Below are 15,856 nucleotides of genomic sequence, written 5' to 3' on the forward strand. Positions count from 1 at the left end.
CCCAGGAAGTGTAGAAGATTGTAGTTTAGTCGGGCAGTATGGTCGGCACGGGCTTGGAGGGCCGAAGGGCCTGTTCCTGTGCTGTACATTTCTTTGTTCTTTGTTGTTCTAAACTGTATGAGGCTGAGCCTCGTGAACGATGAGGAAGAGTTCACCCTCCCCAGGGCATCTGCCCATGTCCCTTCCTCAATTTCCTCTCCCAGCTCCTCCTCCCACTTACCTTTTACCTCCACCACTGAGGCCTCCTCCTCCTCCTGCATCACCTGGTAAGTTTCTGAGATCTTCCCTTCTCCCACCCACCCCACCGAAAGCACCCTGTCCTGTACTGTGTGTGGCCGTAGCCGCGGGAATTCCACCACCTGCTGTCTGGCAAATGCCCTTACCTGTAAGTACCTGAAGGTGTTCCCCGGGGGGAGCCCGTACTTCTCCTCCAGCTCACCCAGGCTCGCGAACTTCCCGTCCACAAACAGGTCCCCCAACTTTTGTATCTCTGCCCTGTGCCACCCCGCAAACCCTTCACCCGTTCTTCCCGGGGTGAACCGGTGGTTCCCCCGTAATGGGGTCCCCGCTGAGGCCCCCACTTCCCCCCTGTGCCGCCTCCACTGCCCCTAAATTTTGAGGGCAGCCACCACCACCGGGCTCGTGGTATACCTCCTTGGAGGGAGCGGCAGCGGCGCCGTTGCCAGCGCCCCCAGACTCATACCCACACAAGACGCCGTCTCCAGCCTCTTCCATGCAGCCCCCTCCCCCTCCATCAACCACTTGCGCACCATCGTCGCATTGGCGGCCCAGTAGTATCCACAGAGGTTGGGCAGTGCCAGTCCACCCCCCTATCTCTACTCCGCTCCAGGAACACCCTTCTCACCCTCGGAGTCCCTCGCGCCCACACAAACCCCATTATACTCCTGTTAACCCGCCTGAAAAAAGCCTTTGGGATAAACACGGGGAGGCACTGGAACAGGAACAAAAGCCTTGGGAGCATCGTCATTGTCCGCCAAGGATAGTGGCAACGCGTCCCAGCTCTTGAACTCCTCCTCCATTTGCTCCACCAGCCTTGTAAAATTAAGCCTATACAGTGCCCCCCAGCTCCTGACCACCTGGACTCCCAAATACCTGAAGCTCCTCTCCGCCTTTTTTAGTGGGAGCTCGCCAATCCCCCTCTCCTGGTCCCCTGGATGAACTACGAACAGCTCGCTCTTCCCCCATGTTGAGCTTGTACCCCGAAAAGTCCCCGAATTCCCTAAGAATCCTCATTACCTCCGGCATTCCTCCCACCGGGTCCGTCACATACAGCAGCAGGTCGTCCGCATAAAGTGACACCCTATGCTCCTCTCCACCAAGCACCAACCCCCTCCAGTTCCTTGACTCCCTCAGTGCCATAGCCAGGGGTTCAATCGCCAGTGCGAAGAGCAGGGGGGGATAAGGGACACCCCTGTCTCGTCCCTCGGTGCAACCAAAAGTACTCAGACCTCCTCCTGTTTGTGGCCACACTCGCCATCGGGACCTCATACAGCAGCCTAACCCACCTGACAAACCCCTCCCCAAACCCGAACCTCTTCAGCACCTCCCACAGGTACCCCCACACTACCCTATCGAAGGCTTTCTCAGCGTCCATCGCCACCACTATCTCCGCCTCCTCCTCCCTCGCCGGCATCAAGATAACGTTCAAAAGCCTCCGCACATTAGCGTTCAACTGCCTCCCCTTCACAAACCCCGTCTGGTTGTCATGAATGATCTGCGGCACACAATCCTCAATCCTCGTGGCTAAGAGCTTCGCCAGCACCTTGGCATCTACATTTAGCAAGGAGATCGGTCGTAAGACCCACACTGCAGGAGATCCTTGTCCCGCCCCCTCCAGTCTTCAGCGCGGGAAAAAGCCCGCGCTTTCCACCCACCAGGCCCCGCCACCTCTGACGCAACTCCTTTTACAGGCCCGGCCCCCTCACCCCTGACTCGGGCCTCCCCCTCCCCGCGGGGCCCCATCTCACCTCCAAGAGCCCCCCCGACCAACCCAACCAAGACAGTGCCCAACCCGCCCCAGCCACCCTCACCGACCCAAAAGAGAAAAAACACAAAGAAAAGAAACCCAGAGCAATACAAAGGCCCCCCTTCGAAACAAAAATAAACATAGCATATCAACCGCAGTCCCCAATCGTCCGTCCCGACCTCAATCTGTGTCCAACTTCTCGGCCTGAACAAAGGCCCACGCCTCCTTCGGAGACTCAAAATAATGGTGCCGGTCCTTGTAGGTAACCCACAGTCGCGCCGGCTGCAACATGCCAAACTTCACCCCCTTCCTGTGCAGCACCGCCTTCGCTCGATTGTACCCGGCCCTCCTCTTCGCCACCTCCGCACTCCAGTCCTGATATATCCGAACCTCTGCGTTCTCCCACCTGCTGCTCCTCTCCTTCTTGGCCCACCTGAGCACACACTCCCAATCGACGAACCGATGGAACCTCACCAGCACCGCCCGCGGAGGTTCGTTAGCCTTGGGCCTCATCACCAGCACTCTATGGGCCCCTTCCAGCTCCAGGGGCCCCTGGAAGGACCCCGCTCCCATCAGCGAGTTCAACATGGTGACCACATAGGCCCCCATGTCCGGCCGCTCCGGGAAGCCCAGAATCCGGTCAGATTCTTCCGCCTCGACCGATTCTCCATCTCCTTGAACCGCTCCTGCCATTTCTTGTGGAGCGCCTCGTGCGCCTCCACCTTTACCGCCAGGCCTAAGATCTCGTCCTCATTGTCAGAGATCTTTTGTCGAGCCTCGCGGATCGCCACTTCCTGGGCCGCCTGTGTCTCCAGCAGCTTATCAATAGACGCCTTCATCAGCTCTAGCAGGTCCGTTTTAATCTCTCAGAAGCAGCGCTGGATACCCTCCTGCTGCTCTTCCGCCCACTGCATCCACGCTGCCTGGTCTCCGCCCGCCGCCATTTTGTCCTTCTTCCCTCGCACCTTCTTCGGGTCCACCACCACCTTTTTTGTCGCCCCGCTTCTAATTGAAGCCATATACTGACGGGGAACTGTTGTAGACTCCTTCCCACGCTGGGAAATGTCGAGAAAGTGCCGGGGCCCTGAAAAGAGCCCAGTAGTCTGTTTTTGCGGGAGCCGCCGAACGTGCGACTTAGCTCCGCATAGCCGCAACCGGAAGTCCCCTGCGGAGTAGTTAATGAGTGACATTGTGTTCAGCTTAGCAAGATTATGTAGTTAATGGAAGGATCCAGGGGTTGAAGCAATCAGGTGTTGAGGTTTTCCGAGATTTCGTTTTTGACTGGAAGTTGAGTTGAGAACGTTTCTGAAGAAATGTAGCCAGAGATTCTGCATTATTCTGACAGGGTGTCAGGTCTCTTACTTTAAAGCAGTCTCAAAAGATTTTTCTTTCTCAAAGTGGAGTATTCAAGACAACTCTACACAGCACGTATTCCTGAGTGCTAACTATATTTAAACGTGAATTGGGATCTGAGATGGTTTTGTTGTTTTGAGTGGGGATAAAGATAGCAGTTAAGGTTTATTGTGTCACTGTATTGATCAGCATTGTTTATGGGGTATTTGTCAGCTATTTTCTTGTGTGATAAATATATTTTAATACTGTGTTAGTAATAAAGTTTGTTTTAATATACCATACCCCTATGGTATTCTGGAGTGAGGTATCCTTTTCTCACAGTCTTGCAAAATTAAAATAAAGTCTGGGGTTTCTATCCAGTATTCTAGCTGTTGGGGTCTGGTCTGGGATCATAATAAAATTGGGGGCTCGTCTGGGATCATCATAAAATTGGGGCTCTTTACCGGGATTTTTAAAGTATAATTCCCTACTTGGCTTGCGATTATTGAATATAAAGACTGTGTGTGGGAACGGGCACTTTCTTTCAGGTACAGTTTAATTAGGGAGTGACTGGAAATGGCTCTTTCAGTTGCAAACATTTTCTTGGGTGTGGAACTGGTCACTTGGGCTGGTTTACAAAGGGTGACTAAAATAAAACTTTTGGGTTTGGCAGAAAAGCTGTAGTTAACTTTATCTGAAGGTGGTCTAGTGCGGGATTGTAATAGATAGCTTATCATGGGTGTTGGAAAACTGACTGAAAATGAAACACCACAAGCTAAGGCCAGTTTAATCTGTCTGAAAGGGTGGTGGATGAGGTTCAATCATTTTCAAAGAGAGTTGGGTAACTAATTTGAGGGGGAAAATACAGAGATATGGGGAAGAGAAGAGGGATCTAATTGGTTAACTTTTTCGAGGAGCAGGTGGAGACACATTGGCTGAATGGCCTCGTGTCCCTCACAATCACGTGTATGACAAATCAAAGCCAGCTAAAATAAATCCAAATGTTTATTTCAATAGTTTGAAACATGTGAATACTACTATTTTATTCTTTTTCATAATGTGAGTGTTGCTGGCTTGGCCATCATTTTTTGCTCATCCCTAATTGCCCTTGAGAAGGTCGAGGTGAGCCGCCGCCTTGAACCGTTGCTTTCTGTGTGGTGTAGGTACGCCTGCAGTGCTGTTAGGGAGGGAGTTCCAAGATTTGTCCCAATGACAGAAGGAACGGTGATATATTTCCACATCAGAATGAATTGAGACTTGAAGGGGAACTTGCAGATGGTGGTGTTTTCTTGTGCCTGAAACCCTTGTTCTTCTAGGCATTGGAGCTCACTGGTTTGGAAGGTTGGAAGGTGATGTCGAAGAGGTCTAGGTGACTTTCTGCCATGCCTCTTCTAGAGCGCTGGATAAGGTTTGAGCAAATCATTGCTTAGTACCTTCCACGGCACTTAATTTATTTAGTCCTCCTCTTGCACAGGAGGGCATCTAAGTACTTTATAATAATGAATTATTGTATTCCAATGGATACCAAAGTGGGGAAAAGAGCGAAAAGGCTCTGATGCGACACTGAAGGTACAAATTGGAACGTTTTGAAAGGGAACCAGGTGACAAGGTGGGTGGAGAATTCCAGTGGCCAGGAGCTTATTGACTAGACAAGTAGCTACCCATGGAAGGAACAAGGAAATTTCTGGTGTTGGGAGAGTAAGGCTGTTCTCCCAAGACATGGAATGATTGTAACCACGGGTTGGATTGCAAACATGGATCTTCTGGTAAGAGCATTCAGTCAGAACCCCCAGGCTGTAGGATTTATTTTTGAAAATCTTTTTATTGGCTTTTCTCATATTTATAAATAGTTGTTGTGTATATACATTACATTTTTCTTGCCTGCGCTAATTTACTTTATTTTACAGAGATGTTTATTTTGTCCTTCCTTTAACTAACTCTATGTACATTCCGTTGCCCTCTGGATCGGTCTATGATTCACCCCCCCCCCCCCCCCCCCTCCATTGGCTTCAGGACCCTTTCTCTTTTGTGGTTTCCCGGCTGTAGGGTTTTTAAACAACCAACCCTGCTTTCAGCTGGTGGGTTGTCTGGTTTTCCTTAAGATTTTCCTTGAATCCCCTCAAACCCAGTTCTCAGCCTGGGTTTTACGCTTACTTGGTTTCCAGTCGCATGGCACAGAGGTTAGCACTGCTGCCTCACAGTGCCAAAGACACGGGTTCAATTCCAGACTTGGGTCACTGTCTGTATGGAGTTTGTACGTTCTCCCCGGCAGTCTGAAACAGCTCATTGGCCACCAGTCAAATCCATCAAGGTGATACATCACCGATGTCTAGACCAAATAGTGCATCCTGCTGGAGTTTCCCTCTTTTTAAACAAAAATTAAAGGTGAAGTCGATCTTAAAAGCTTAGGTCCCATTAATTGTCCCGGTACAAAAATTGAAATAACAGAAATTAAAAGGGAAAAACAAGGGACAGACCGGGATTAACAGGAGGATCCTTACGTAGTGCAGAACTTAAAGGAAACTTTTTCAAATATTAATGGGAATTGGAAATAATAATTGGAAATCTGAAAACATTCCTATTTCTACATTGAATCTGAATCAGAAACTATTGTTTAATATTGTCAGTGAATTCAAATGTAAATGTAGCAGCACGGTTCAATTCCCGTACCAGCCTCCCCGAACAGGTGCTGGAATGTGGCGACTAGCGGCTTTTCACAGTAACTTCATTTGAAGCGATTTTTCATTTCAAATATTTCCTCTCACTTCCTGCCTTACCAATTCCTTTTTTCAGGCCAAAAGCTAGTTGAGTGGCGCAACTTGGATGTGAATTCCTTCCTGGAGCAGGTGACGGGGTTTTTAACAGAGCACGGTCTGTTAGATGGACTTTCCTGTAGCCCACCAAAGAAACGTCTGCGTTCAGTAAGTATGCAGTGGTGAAAATACTACCTGGGTTATGTGCATGCTGAAGGCAATGCATCTTAATAGTAGGCTCTGAGGGTGGGAAAACATAGCATTCCATGATGCCTGATGTATATGGGGTGCCAGATTAAGTGCAAGTGTGAGTAAGTTACCAGATAAAGTATGGTGACCAATTTAATGTCAACTTGAGGGGTGGAGCGAAAGGAAGCACTTAGTGCCTGTGTTTTGGAATTTTGGGGGGATAATTTTTTCCCAAATGTTTAGATAGTTTGATCCGTTGTATGGTCTTCCTATATTAATTTATTGCTGATCTGTTTTATCTGATCTGTTAGGAGAGTTTAATTGATGCCAGCGAAGATAGCCAGCTAGAAGCAGCCATCAAGGCATCTCTACAAGAGACGCACTACGAGTCTTCTAGCCCAGAGAATGAGGATCAGTCAGACGAGGAATCGGAGGCAGAGGCATTCTCAGATAGTGAAGGGTTCATCTCAATTAATGGATCAGATGAAGAAAGGGAAGAGGAAAGTAGCACAAAAAAGAAACCGTCACCCCGCAAGGATGTGAGCTGTAAACAAACACGTGTGGAATTAACTGAAAGGACTGAGACAGGGAAAGACACTGGTTTGGAATTTTCCTACAAGGACATGTCTGAGAAAATTCAATCAGGGGGAGACGCAGCAACCTCAACAAAGCAGCAGGAGATAGACACAGCTGATTATTTTGATACCAGCGGTAAGGACTTCTATCTCGTTTTCCTTAAATTCACATATGCGTGTCTGTCTATAACTTAAAAAAATGAACACACACACAGAATGAGCAACAGGCGAGTTCTTGAATAGGTTCCCTTCAACAATATCATTCTTTACTTTGAAGCTGAATGATCGGTAGCGGGTAGAACGGGATACTACGTTTTATCTGCTGTCTGCATGATCCGGTGTAAGTCAAGATCTCTGATCAATCACGTAGTAATGTTCTTAAAAAACTACTCTAAAAAGAGGATTGTCCATATCGCCCAGGTTTTGTTTTTGAAGGAAAGAAGTTGCTCACTCTCTGAGACAAACAGGGATGTTAGTGCCCTTGCATTAACTAGCAGAGACATTCACACTGCTGTTTTGATCAAATTGCTAGACATAGAAAATTTAAAAACATTGAAAACTGATATTTCGATTGAACTCTTGTGACATCGCTCAGTGAAATGAGCTGGAGATAAGATTGCCAGTGTATTCAAAGTCCTACTGCCCGGGGATACTGTATTGGGGCACCCCTGGACATGGCCATTACTGGGCTATGATCTTTGGGGGCAGTGGCATTTTGTGATGGGCTCTGCTCTGAGTGGTGTTTGCAAGGTCCAGCTTAGCAATAACACTGGAGACTGAAATTCTAGCAATAAAGAACCATATTCTGGATCTGTGTGTCTTGGGGACTAAGAATATTGGGGAGATGGTTCCCGTGGCTTCGAATAATTCTAGGATCAATGACCACCAAGAGTGTGGTCTCCAGGTTTGAGAACTCTGAAAGGAGGTCTTGGGATCAGCAATTCTGATCGAAGAAATCTAAAAATGGAGATCTTGCATGACTGGGGAGTGGATAGTTTGATGCACTTGAGGTTTCTGCAGTACTAGAAAAAGAACATAAATGTTTCTTCACTGTTGCTGGGTCAAAGTCCTGGACGCCCTTCCTAACAGCACTGTGGGTGTTCCTACAGCACAAGGACTGCTATTACGATGCCAGACCAGACTCCCAACAGTGGCTCGGATACTGGACCGAGACCCCAATATTTTAGTTTATTTTGAAGACTGTACGGAAAGAATACTTCGCTCCAGGAGTGATTGCACGAATAGGGATTTTGCATTTTAAAATAAATCTTTATTATTAACACAATATTAAACTCTTTAAAGTAGCTTATAATTACCTCTACAGTATTATGAAATACAGTTAATACAATACCCTTAATTACTATCTCTATTCGCAATTAAACAACAAGAAAGGAAAAACATATAGCTCTCAATCTATTCTACATCCCAATGGCACAGAGTAATATTTGCTTACCAGACAGACTTGGCTCCTGTTAGAACTCTTGCAGACTCTGGCTGAATGTCTTCAAAAAGCTTTTTCATCTGGCTTGTTTAAGCTTCTTCCTTGTCCTCGGACAAGTCTGCACTGCTTTAAATACTATGAAACTTTTGTTAACTATCCTTCTGTGAATGCAAAATGCTTGTAGTCTAAAGAGCAGCCAGATCAGATCTCAACTCAAAAGCTTTCTCAAGATGTCTGAATACCTTGGCTCCACCCAGCAAAGGCATAATCTCTCCCAGGCTGAAAACATATTAACTCCCACGGACTCCCCCTAGTCAAACAAAAGTGTTTTACGATGGTCGATTTCACCTCTGGCTCCTAAAAGCTTTCTGGCCTTGGAAAACACAATTCTTTTTAAAAGCATGACCACTGCAGTCAAACACACCCTAATCCAGGCTATTAACCCTTAAATTGTCAAATGTTTACAATCCAATATATCCAAAATCCTGCATTTGTCATACTGTACCTACACCACATGGACTGCAGCGGTTCAAGAAAGCAGCTCACCACCACCTTCTCAAGGACAATTTAAAAAGAAATGAATTAATTTTTGCAATGTGGGCATCGCTGGCGAGCCCAGTATTTATTGATCGTTCCTATTTGCCCTTCAGAAAGGTTGTGGTGAGCTGCCTTCTTGTACCGCTGCAGTCCATGTGGTATAGGTATATACACACTGCTATTAGCGAGGGTGTTCCAGGGTTTTGACCAAGCAACGGTGAAGGAACAGTGATATATTTCCAAGTCAGGATGGTGATTGACTTGGAGGAGAACTTCCAGATGGTGGTGTGCCCATTGTGTCCGCTGCCCTTGAGATACGCAATAAAAATACTGGCCTAGCCAGTGATACCCACATCCAATAAACAAATTAAAAAAAAACAAAAAACTTTTGAGGTACTTTTTGTTCGTTAAAGTATTTATAAACTCACTAATAAATGACTGCATATCCAACCAATTGCACAACCCAGTTTAATGTACCATTCTTTGGAATTCCAGGAAATTGGGACTTGAGCGCCGTCGGAATATTTCAAACTATTGCACTCCGTTTCAACCCTCAGTCCCTCTCCCCAACACACATTCCTGTCTGTCATCTTCACCCCCACCAACAGCACATTTTCTACTGAGGCACCCCTGTTAATTCTTTCTCCATTGTCTGTGGTTTCCATAATAGGAAAGCATAATGAGAAATAGGAGCAGGTGTATGCCCTTTAGCACCTAGAACCAGCTCTGCCATTTAATAAGATCATGCCTCAGCTGATCTTGGCCATACTCCGCTTTCCTGCCTGCAGCCTGCCCCATAATCCTTGACTCTCTGGTAGATCTGTCTCACTCAGCCTGAAATATTTTCAATGAACCAGCCTTCACTGCTCTCTGGGGTGGAGCATTGAAACACTTAAGAACCCTCAGAGAAGAATTCCTCCTCATCTCCATCTTGAATGGGAGACCCCTTTGTTTTGAAACGGTGGCCCCGAGCTCTAGATTCCCTCACCAGTGGGAACAACCTCTTGTATCTACCCTGTCAAGCCTCCTCAAAATCTTGTGTTTTAGTGAATTTATCTCTCATTTTTCTAAAACCCCAGCACGGTAGCATTGTGGATAGCACAATTGCTTCACAGCTCCAGGGTCCCAGGTTCGATTCCGGCTTGGGTCACTGTCTGTGTGGAGTCTGCACACCCTCCCCGTGTGTGCGTGGGTTTCCTCCGGGTGCTCCGGTTTCCTCCCACAGTCCAAAGATGTGCAGGTTAGGTGGATTGGCCATGATAAATTGCCCTGAGTGTCCAAAATTGCCCTTAGTGTCCAAAATTGCCCTTAGTGTTTGGTGGGGTTACTGGGTTTTGGAGATAGGGTGGAGGTGTTGACCTTGGGTAGGGTGCTCTTTCCAAGAGCCGGTGCAGACTCGATGGGCCAAATGGCCTCCTTCTGCACTGTAAATTCTATGATTCTATGTTCAACCTTTCTTCATAGGCAACTCCTTCATCCCAGGAGTCAACTGAATAAATCTTCTTCGAACTCCTCCAATGCAAATAAACCCCTCCTTAAGTAAGAAGACCGAAACTGTACATACTACTGTAGGTGTAGTCTCACCAATGTCCTGTACAGTTATAGCAAGAATTCCTAAATCGGCAACACGGTGGCGCAGTGGGTTAGCCCTATAGTCTCACGACGCCGAGGTCCCAGGTTCGATCCCGGCTCTGGGTTACTGTCCGTGTGGTGTTTGCACATTCTCCCCGTGTTTGCGTGGGTTTCGCCCCGCGCGCCCCCCCCCCCCCCCCCGCCCCCACCACCAACCCAAAGATGTGCAGGCTAGGTGGATTGGCCACGCTAAATTGCCCCTGAATTGGGTACGCTAAATTTTTTTTAAAAAAAGAATTCCTAAATCTGCTCTATGTACCTCTTACAATAAAGGCCAATATTTAATTAAATTCATTGTGAAACTGAAGTCAAAGCTCAAAGTTTTAGAGGGGGACTTCCGGTGCGGCATGTAGCAGAGAGGTGCATGTGGAAGAGCTCCTGCCAGGATTGCAATTTTTTTTCCTGGTTTTTGTTGGGAACTTGCAACCAAAACTATGTAACCTATTTGTTTATCACCCCCCCCCCGCCACGGCAAGGGAGTGCAGAGTAGGTGTCAAACCAGACACTAAAAGAATAATAATCTTTATTGTCACAGGTAGGCTTGCACTGCAATGAAGTTACTGTGAAAAGCCTCTAGTCGCCACATTCCGGAGCTTGTTCGGGTACACTGAGGGAGAATTCAGAATGTCCAAATTACCTAATAGCACGTCTTTTGGGATTTGTGGGCGGAAACCGGAGCACCCGGAAGAAACCCACGCAGACGGGGGAGAACGAAACAACTTTAAAATTGGAGATTTTGAGTGTATCAAAGGAAAACAAAATGGCGGTGGAGGCGATCACAGTGTCAGGGGCCACAACTCCCCCTAATCGTGGAGATTTTGGCAGCTGAGTTACAGAAGCTGCGGCAAGAGGTTACAGAGGCTCACGAGAAGATTGGGGCGGTGATTTTCTCGATCCGTGGAGCCCTGGCCTAGGTTAGGTAATTGAGGTGGTGGAACAGCAGGGTGCGAAGGTGATGAAGCAGTAGGGTGGGGAGCTGCAGGAGGTAGTGGGTGCTCTGTCATGACAGAGCGACCACATTGCTGGCTAGTAAGTGGAAATGGCAAGGATGGCGACCGATAAGGGTCTGAAGGCTAGGGTAGATGACCTCAAAAATTAGTCGAGAAGGCAGAATGTGAGGGTGATTGGATTGCTGGAGTAGTTGGAGGGTCCAAACCCAGATGCTCTGGAAGATGGTGGGTGAGGAGGTAATGGCGGCCCCTTCTGAGTTGGATCATGCCCATAGTTCACTGAGACAGAAGTCACATGCTTGGGAGCCACCTCGGGTGTTTGTGGTCAGTTCCATAATTATCAAAAAAAGGAAAAAAATTTATGGTCGGCAAAAGAACACCGGAACAGCAGATGGGAATGCCACGGGGTGTGAATATATCAAGATGTCGGTTTGGAGCTTGCCAGGAGGCATGAAGCTTTTAACAAGGCTAAGGCGGCAATGTGTCGCAAGAAGGTTCGATTCTGCATGACTTACCCCGCATGTCTTTGGGTGACGTATGAGAATGAACATCACTTCGAGACTCCAGAGGAAGCTGAGACGTTCATTCAAACAAACGGACTGATGTTGAAATAATTGAATTGTATCCGAATTGAAGGAAACTGGTTTGGAAAAGAGGGGAGGGTCATTTGGAAATTTGGATTTTTTTTTTTTCTGTTTGTTCATTCTTGTTAATGGTTGAAGAGGTATAGATAGGACTATTTGTTGCTTTATATGAAGGAGCTTACTGTTTTTGCTGTTCTTACTTGGGATTTATAAATTTGTTTTGGGCGAAAGGGGCTGATTTGGTATTTTGGAATTTTAAGGTTATTGAAGGCTGTGTGTGTGGGGGCTACTACGCTAGCTAGATTAATTATAATAATCCTCTTTATTGTCACAAGTAGGCTTACAGTAACACCGCAATGAAGTTAGTTAACGGAAGTGAGGAGCTGGGGTTATATGTGGCTCACATGAAGGGGAGTTAATTTAGTTTACGTTTAGGGGCTATTAGCCGGGTGGGGGCGGGGAGGTTTGAAGGAGAGAGGTAGGAGGGGGAATGTGCTAGTGATGCAGATGGCTTTGTGGCAGGGTGTAGGTAAGAGTGGAGGGGGTGGCCATTTTTGGGTGGGCCCGGACAGGGGAGGGGACTGGAAGTAGGGAGAGCTACAGGTCAGATTGGGATGGAGGACCTTAATGTGGGGGGGGGGGATTCGGATGCCCCTGGCGAGAATAGTGACATGGAACGTGCAAGGGATGAATGGCCTGAGTAAACGTTCCTGGGTGTTAATAATAATAATCTTGAATATTATCACAAGTAGGCTTATATTAACACTGCAATGAAGTTACTGTGAAAATCCCCGAGTCACCACACTCCGGCGCCTGTTCGGGTACACTGAGGGAGAATTCAGAATGTCCAATTCACCTAACAAGCACGTCTTTCAGGACTTGTGGGAGGAAACCGGAGCACCCGGAGGAAACCCATGCAGACATAGGGAGAGTGTGCAGACTCCACACAGAGTGACCCAAGCGGGAATCGAACCTGGGACCCTGGCGCTGTGAAACAACAGTGCTAACCACTGAGTTAGCGTGCCGCCCTATATGTTCACACATTTGAAAAGCTTAACGGTGGCTATGGTTTTCCTGCAGGCAACACATCTGCGGGTATACGACCAGACTAGGTGTGTGGGGCAGACGTTCCATTTGGGGTTTGATTACAAGTTGTGGGGGGTTCACAATTTTCCTTAATAAAGGGGAGGTATTTGCGGTGGAAAATGAGGTGCGGGGCCCAGGAGGGAGGTATGTGGTGGTGAGCAGGGTGTTCTAGTGAATGTCTACATGTCCAGCTGAGATGACATGGAATTTGTTAAGCGAATGCTGTCGTCCATCCGGGAACTGGATTTGCACTAGCTGATAATGGGGTTGGCGGGGGGGGGAAGAAGATCCATGGCGGTTTCGGCATCTGGGGGAGAAGGAGCTTTTCTCCTCCTCCCACATTGTCTGGTATACTCTGGATAGATTTTTTTGTGGTAGGGAAATCAATATTCAGAGATTAAGGGAGCAGAATAGGCAACGATTTTGTGGTGGGGAAATCAATATTCGGAGATTAAGGGAGCAGAATAAGCAACAATTGTGATCTCAGACCACGTGCCACACTATGTGGTCGTAAGGTTCGAAACGGGCAGAGCTCAGACCCTCATGGAGGTTCGATTCAGCGCTGCTGGCGGACAAGAGGTTCTGCACGAAGATAGTCCTTTATCACCGAGGTTATGTGGAGCTCAACCAAAAAGGTGTCTCCCTCCACTTTTTGGGAGGCATTGAAGGCAGTAGTTTGGGGAGAGTTGGTATCTTATAAGGTTCAGAGGGACAAGGTTGGGAAGGTGGAGACACAGCGGTTAGTTGATGCCATTGTGTTAGACGTTTTAGTTGCTGTGAAATGAAGAGTCTAAAGTTCTTGTTCCTTTTCACCAAACACCATTTATTTCACTTCCACAGCCTCTGCACAAAACTCTTAACAATACACCACCTGACAGAGACCACCTGAAGCCCCTTTACATAATCAGTGTCAATTAATGGATACTTAACATAAATGAGACAACTAATTGCAATATCTCTTAACCCATTACTTAACAGTCTCCCCTTCCTTGGAGAAAAAAAATAATTAGGTGAAAACAAAATTTCAAGAAACTCAAAAACACACACATGATGTCCCCCCCTTTTCTTTTTTTTTTGTTTGGACGAGAAAGAAAAAAAGTCACAGAAACAAGCGCCCTTCATTAACAATATCCAAAAGTTTCTGTGAACTCGCCCCTCTTTTCGTAAAACAGTCTGATAGTTGATTGCTCCTGTCGACCCATTTAATTTTTGTTATTTCCCCTCGGTCCAACATCTGCTTCAAACTTGCGATGTCTATCCGTAACCTCTTTTCATTGACACTTTTTGTAGAGTGCACATTTTCCCGCAGGGATTTATTGTCAATGTGACAGTCAATAGGTATATTACCCAAATCCCCTAATCCCAAAATTTCTGTCAATATCATACTTATATAAAAAGCCATATCCACCGCCTCTACAAGGCTTAACGTCTCAGCAGCCAAAGTGCTTTTTACCATTCTCCTTATTTTCTTTGTTTCCCACACAAGTGGGCAACATTTACCATTGTTCCCCAAAAGGAAAACTATAAAACCTCCTGCGCTTGAAATAAATTTGCGTAGGACGCATCACTATAAACTATGAGTTTCAAGTGCTTACAGTCACCTAAAACCGGGAACTTCAAAACACACTCCTGCATTTTTAGTTTGGCCAACGCTTTATTTGCTCTTATTATGTCTTCCACTTTGGGATCATTCATTTTTGTACTCAACTCTAAGACATCAAAACTCACGTCCGGTCGAGTCTGTCTACCTAACCAGTTCAGTTGCCCAATTAAACTTCGTAGTTGCTCTTTTTCTATCTTTGAAACCATTGCGTCTTTTTGTGAAACTCGGCCACGACTAATTGCTATTGGGGTGATGCTTTCCAAATAAGATTGCTGATGTAAAGTTGCCCCTAATTTAGTCTGTCCAATTTCCAGTCCAATATATTTAAATACACCGGAAGCCTGACTTCCAACCCTGAATTCTTTCCTCAAACCAGAGAATACAATAGCTTCAAAATCACTAGTCCCACCCCACAAAAAATCATCGACATGCATCATAAAAATGCCAGAAAGATTTCCTTTATAGTGCCAGTAAAACATTGCAGGATCTGCTTTCAACTGGCAACAGCCTAACTTTAACAAAATTGACCTCACCGAAAAATACCAGACTCTAGATGCATCATTTAATCCATATACACATTTGTTCAACTTCCAGAGTACCCCTTCTGTGTTAGCTGCTTCTTTAGGAGGACAGAGAAAAATGTCTATCTGGAGCTGATGCCCCTGCCAAAAGGCAGCTTTTATATCTATAGATTTGCATTCCCATGCCTTTGTAGCTAATAGAGCCAAGAAGATCTTTAAAATAACCTTTCCTGCTGTAGGTGAATCTACCCTTAAATCCTGATCATCTAAGTTTTCTTCAAATCCCCTTGCCACAAGCCTGGCCTTTGCCTGAGAAGTTCCATCCGGAAGAACCTTTTCCGTGCAAATCCATCTGTGGGATAGAGCTCTTTGTCCCCCATCCGGTACGTCCGTGTATACCCCAAATTCACTCCAACTATGCAATTCTTGCTGTTTAGCTTCTTTAATAACTTTTTCATCTAATTTATTTGAAGCCACCAAAATCTCACGTGCATGTGGGCTTCTACTCCTATTAGTATTAGTAGTCTTACTCATGTTCCGAGATCTTGACAAACTACGTCCCCTCTCCCGCCTGGTATCTCGTTCTGTACTGCTACTGCTTGATCTTTCCCTTCTGCTGTGGGATGTCCTTTCAATAGTTCTCGACCTTTTCCTGCGGACCTGTTC

The 15,856-nt window shown here is 46.6% G+C and overlaps 1 protein-coding gene across 2 annotated transcripts in view; it reads left to right on the plus strand.

Annotated features, from left to right (window-relative positions):
* Positions 1–15,856, plus strand: part of ubxn7 (UBX domain protein 7) — a 148,187-nt gene that overhangs the window by 115,231 nt on the left and 17,100 nt on the right. For both annotated transcript variants that reach the window (XM_072474894.1, XM_072474895.1), the window contains exons 8-9: positions 6,113–6,240; positions 6,573–6,972. In XM_072474894.1, coding sequence (XP_072330995.1) covers positions 6,113–6,240; positions 6,573–6,972 — 528 coding nt within the window. The remainder of the gene's footprint in view (positions 1–6,112; positions 6,241–6,572; positions 6,973–15,856) is intronic.

This window comes from Scyliorhinus torazame, chromosome 14, assembly GCF_047496885.1.
Source record: "Scyliorhinus torazame isolate Kashiwa2021f chromosome 14, sScyTor2.1, whole genome shotgun sequence".
In the NCBI taxonomy this organism is placed as follows: domain Eukaryota; kingdom Metazoa; phylum Chordata; class Chondrichthyes; order Carcharhiniformes; family Scyliorhinidae; genus Scyliorhinus; species Scyliorhinus torazame.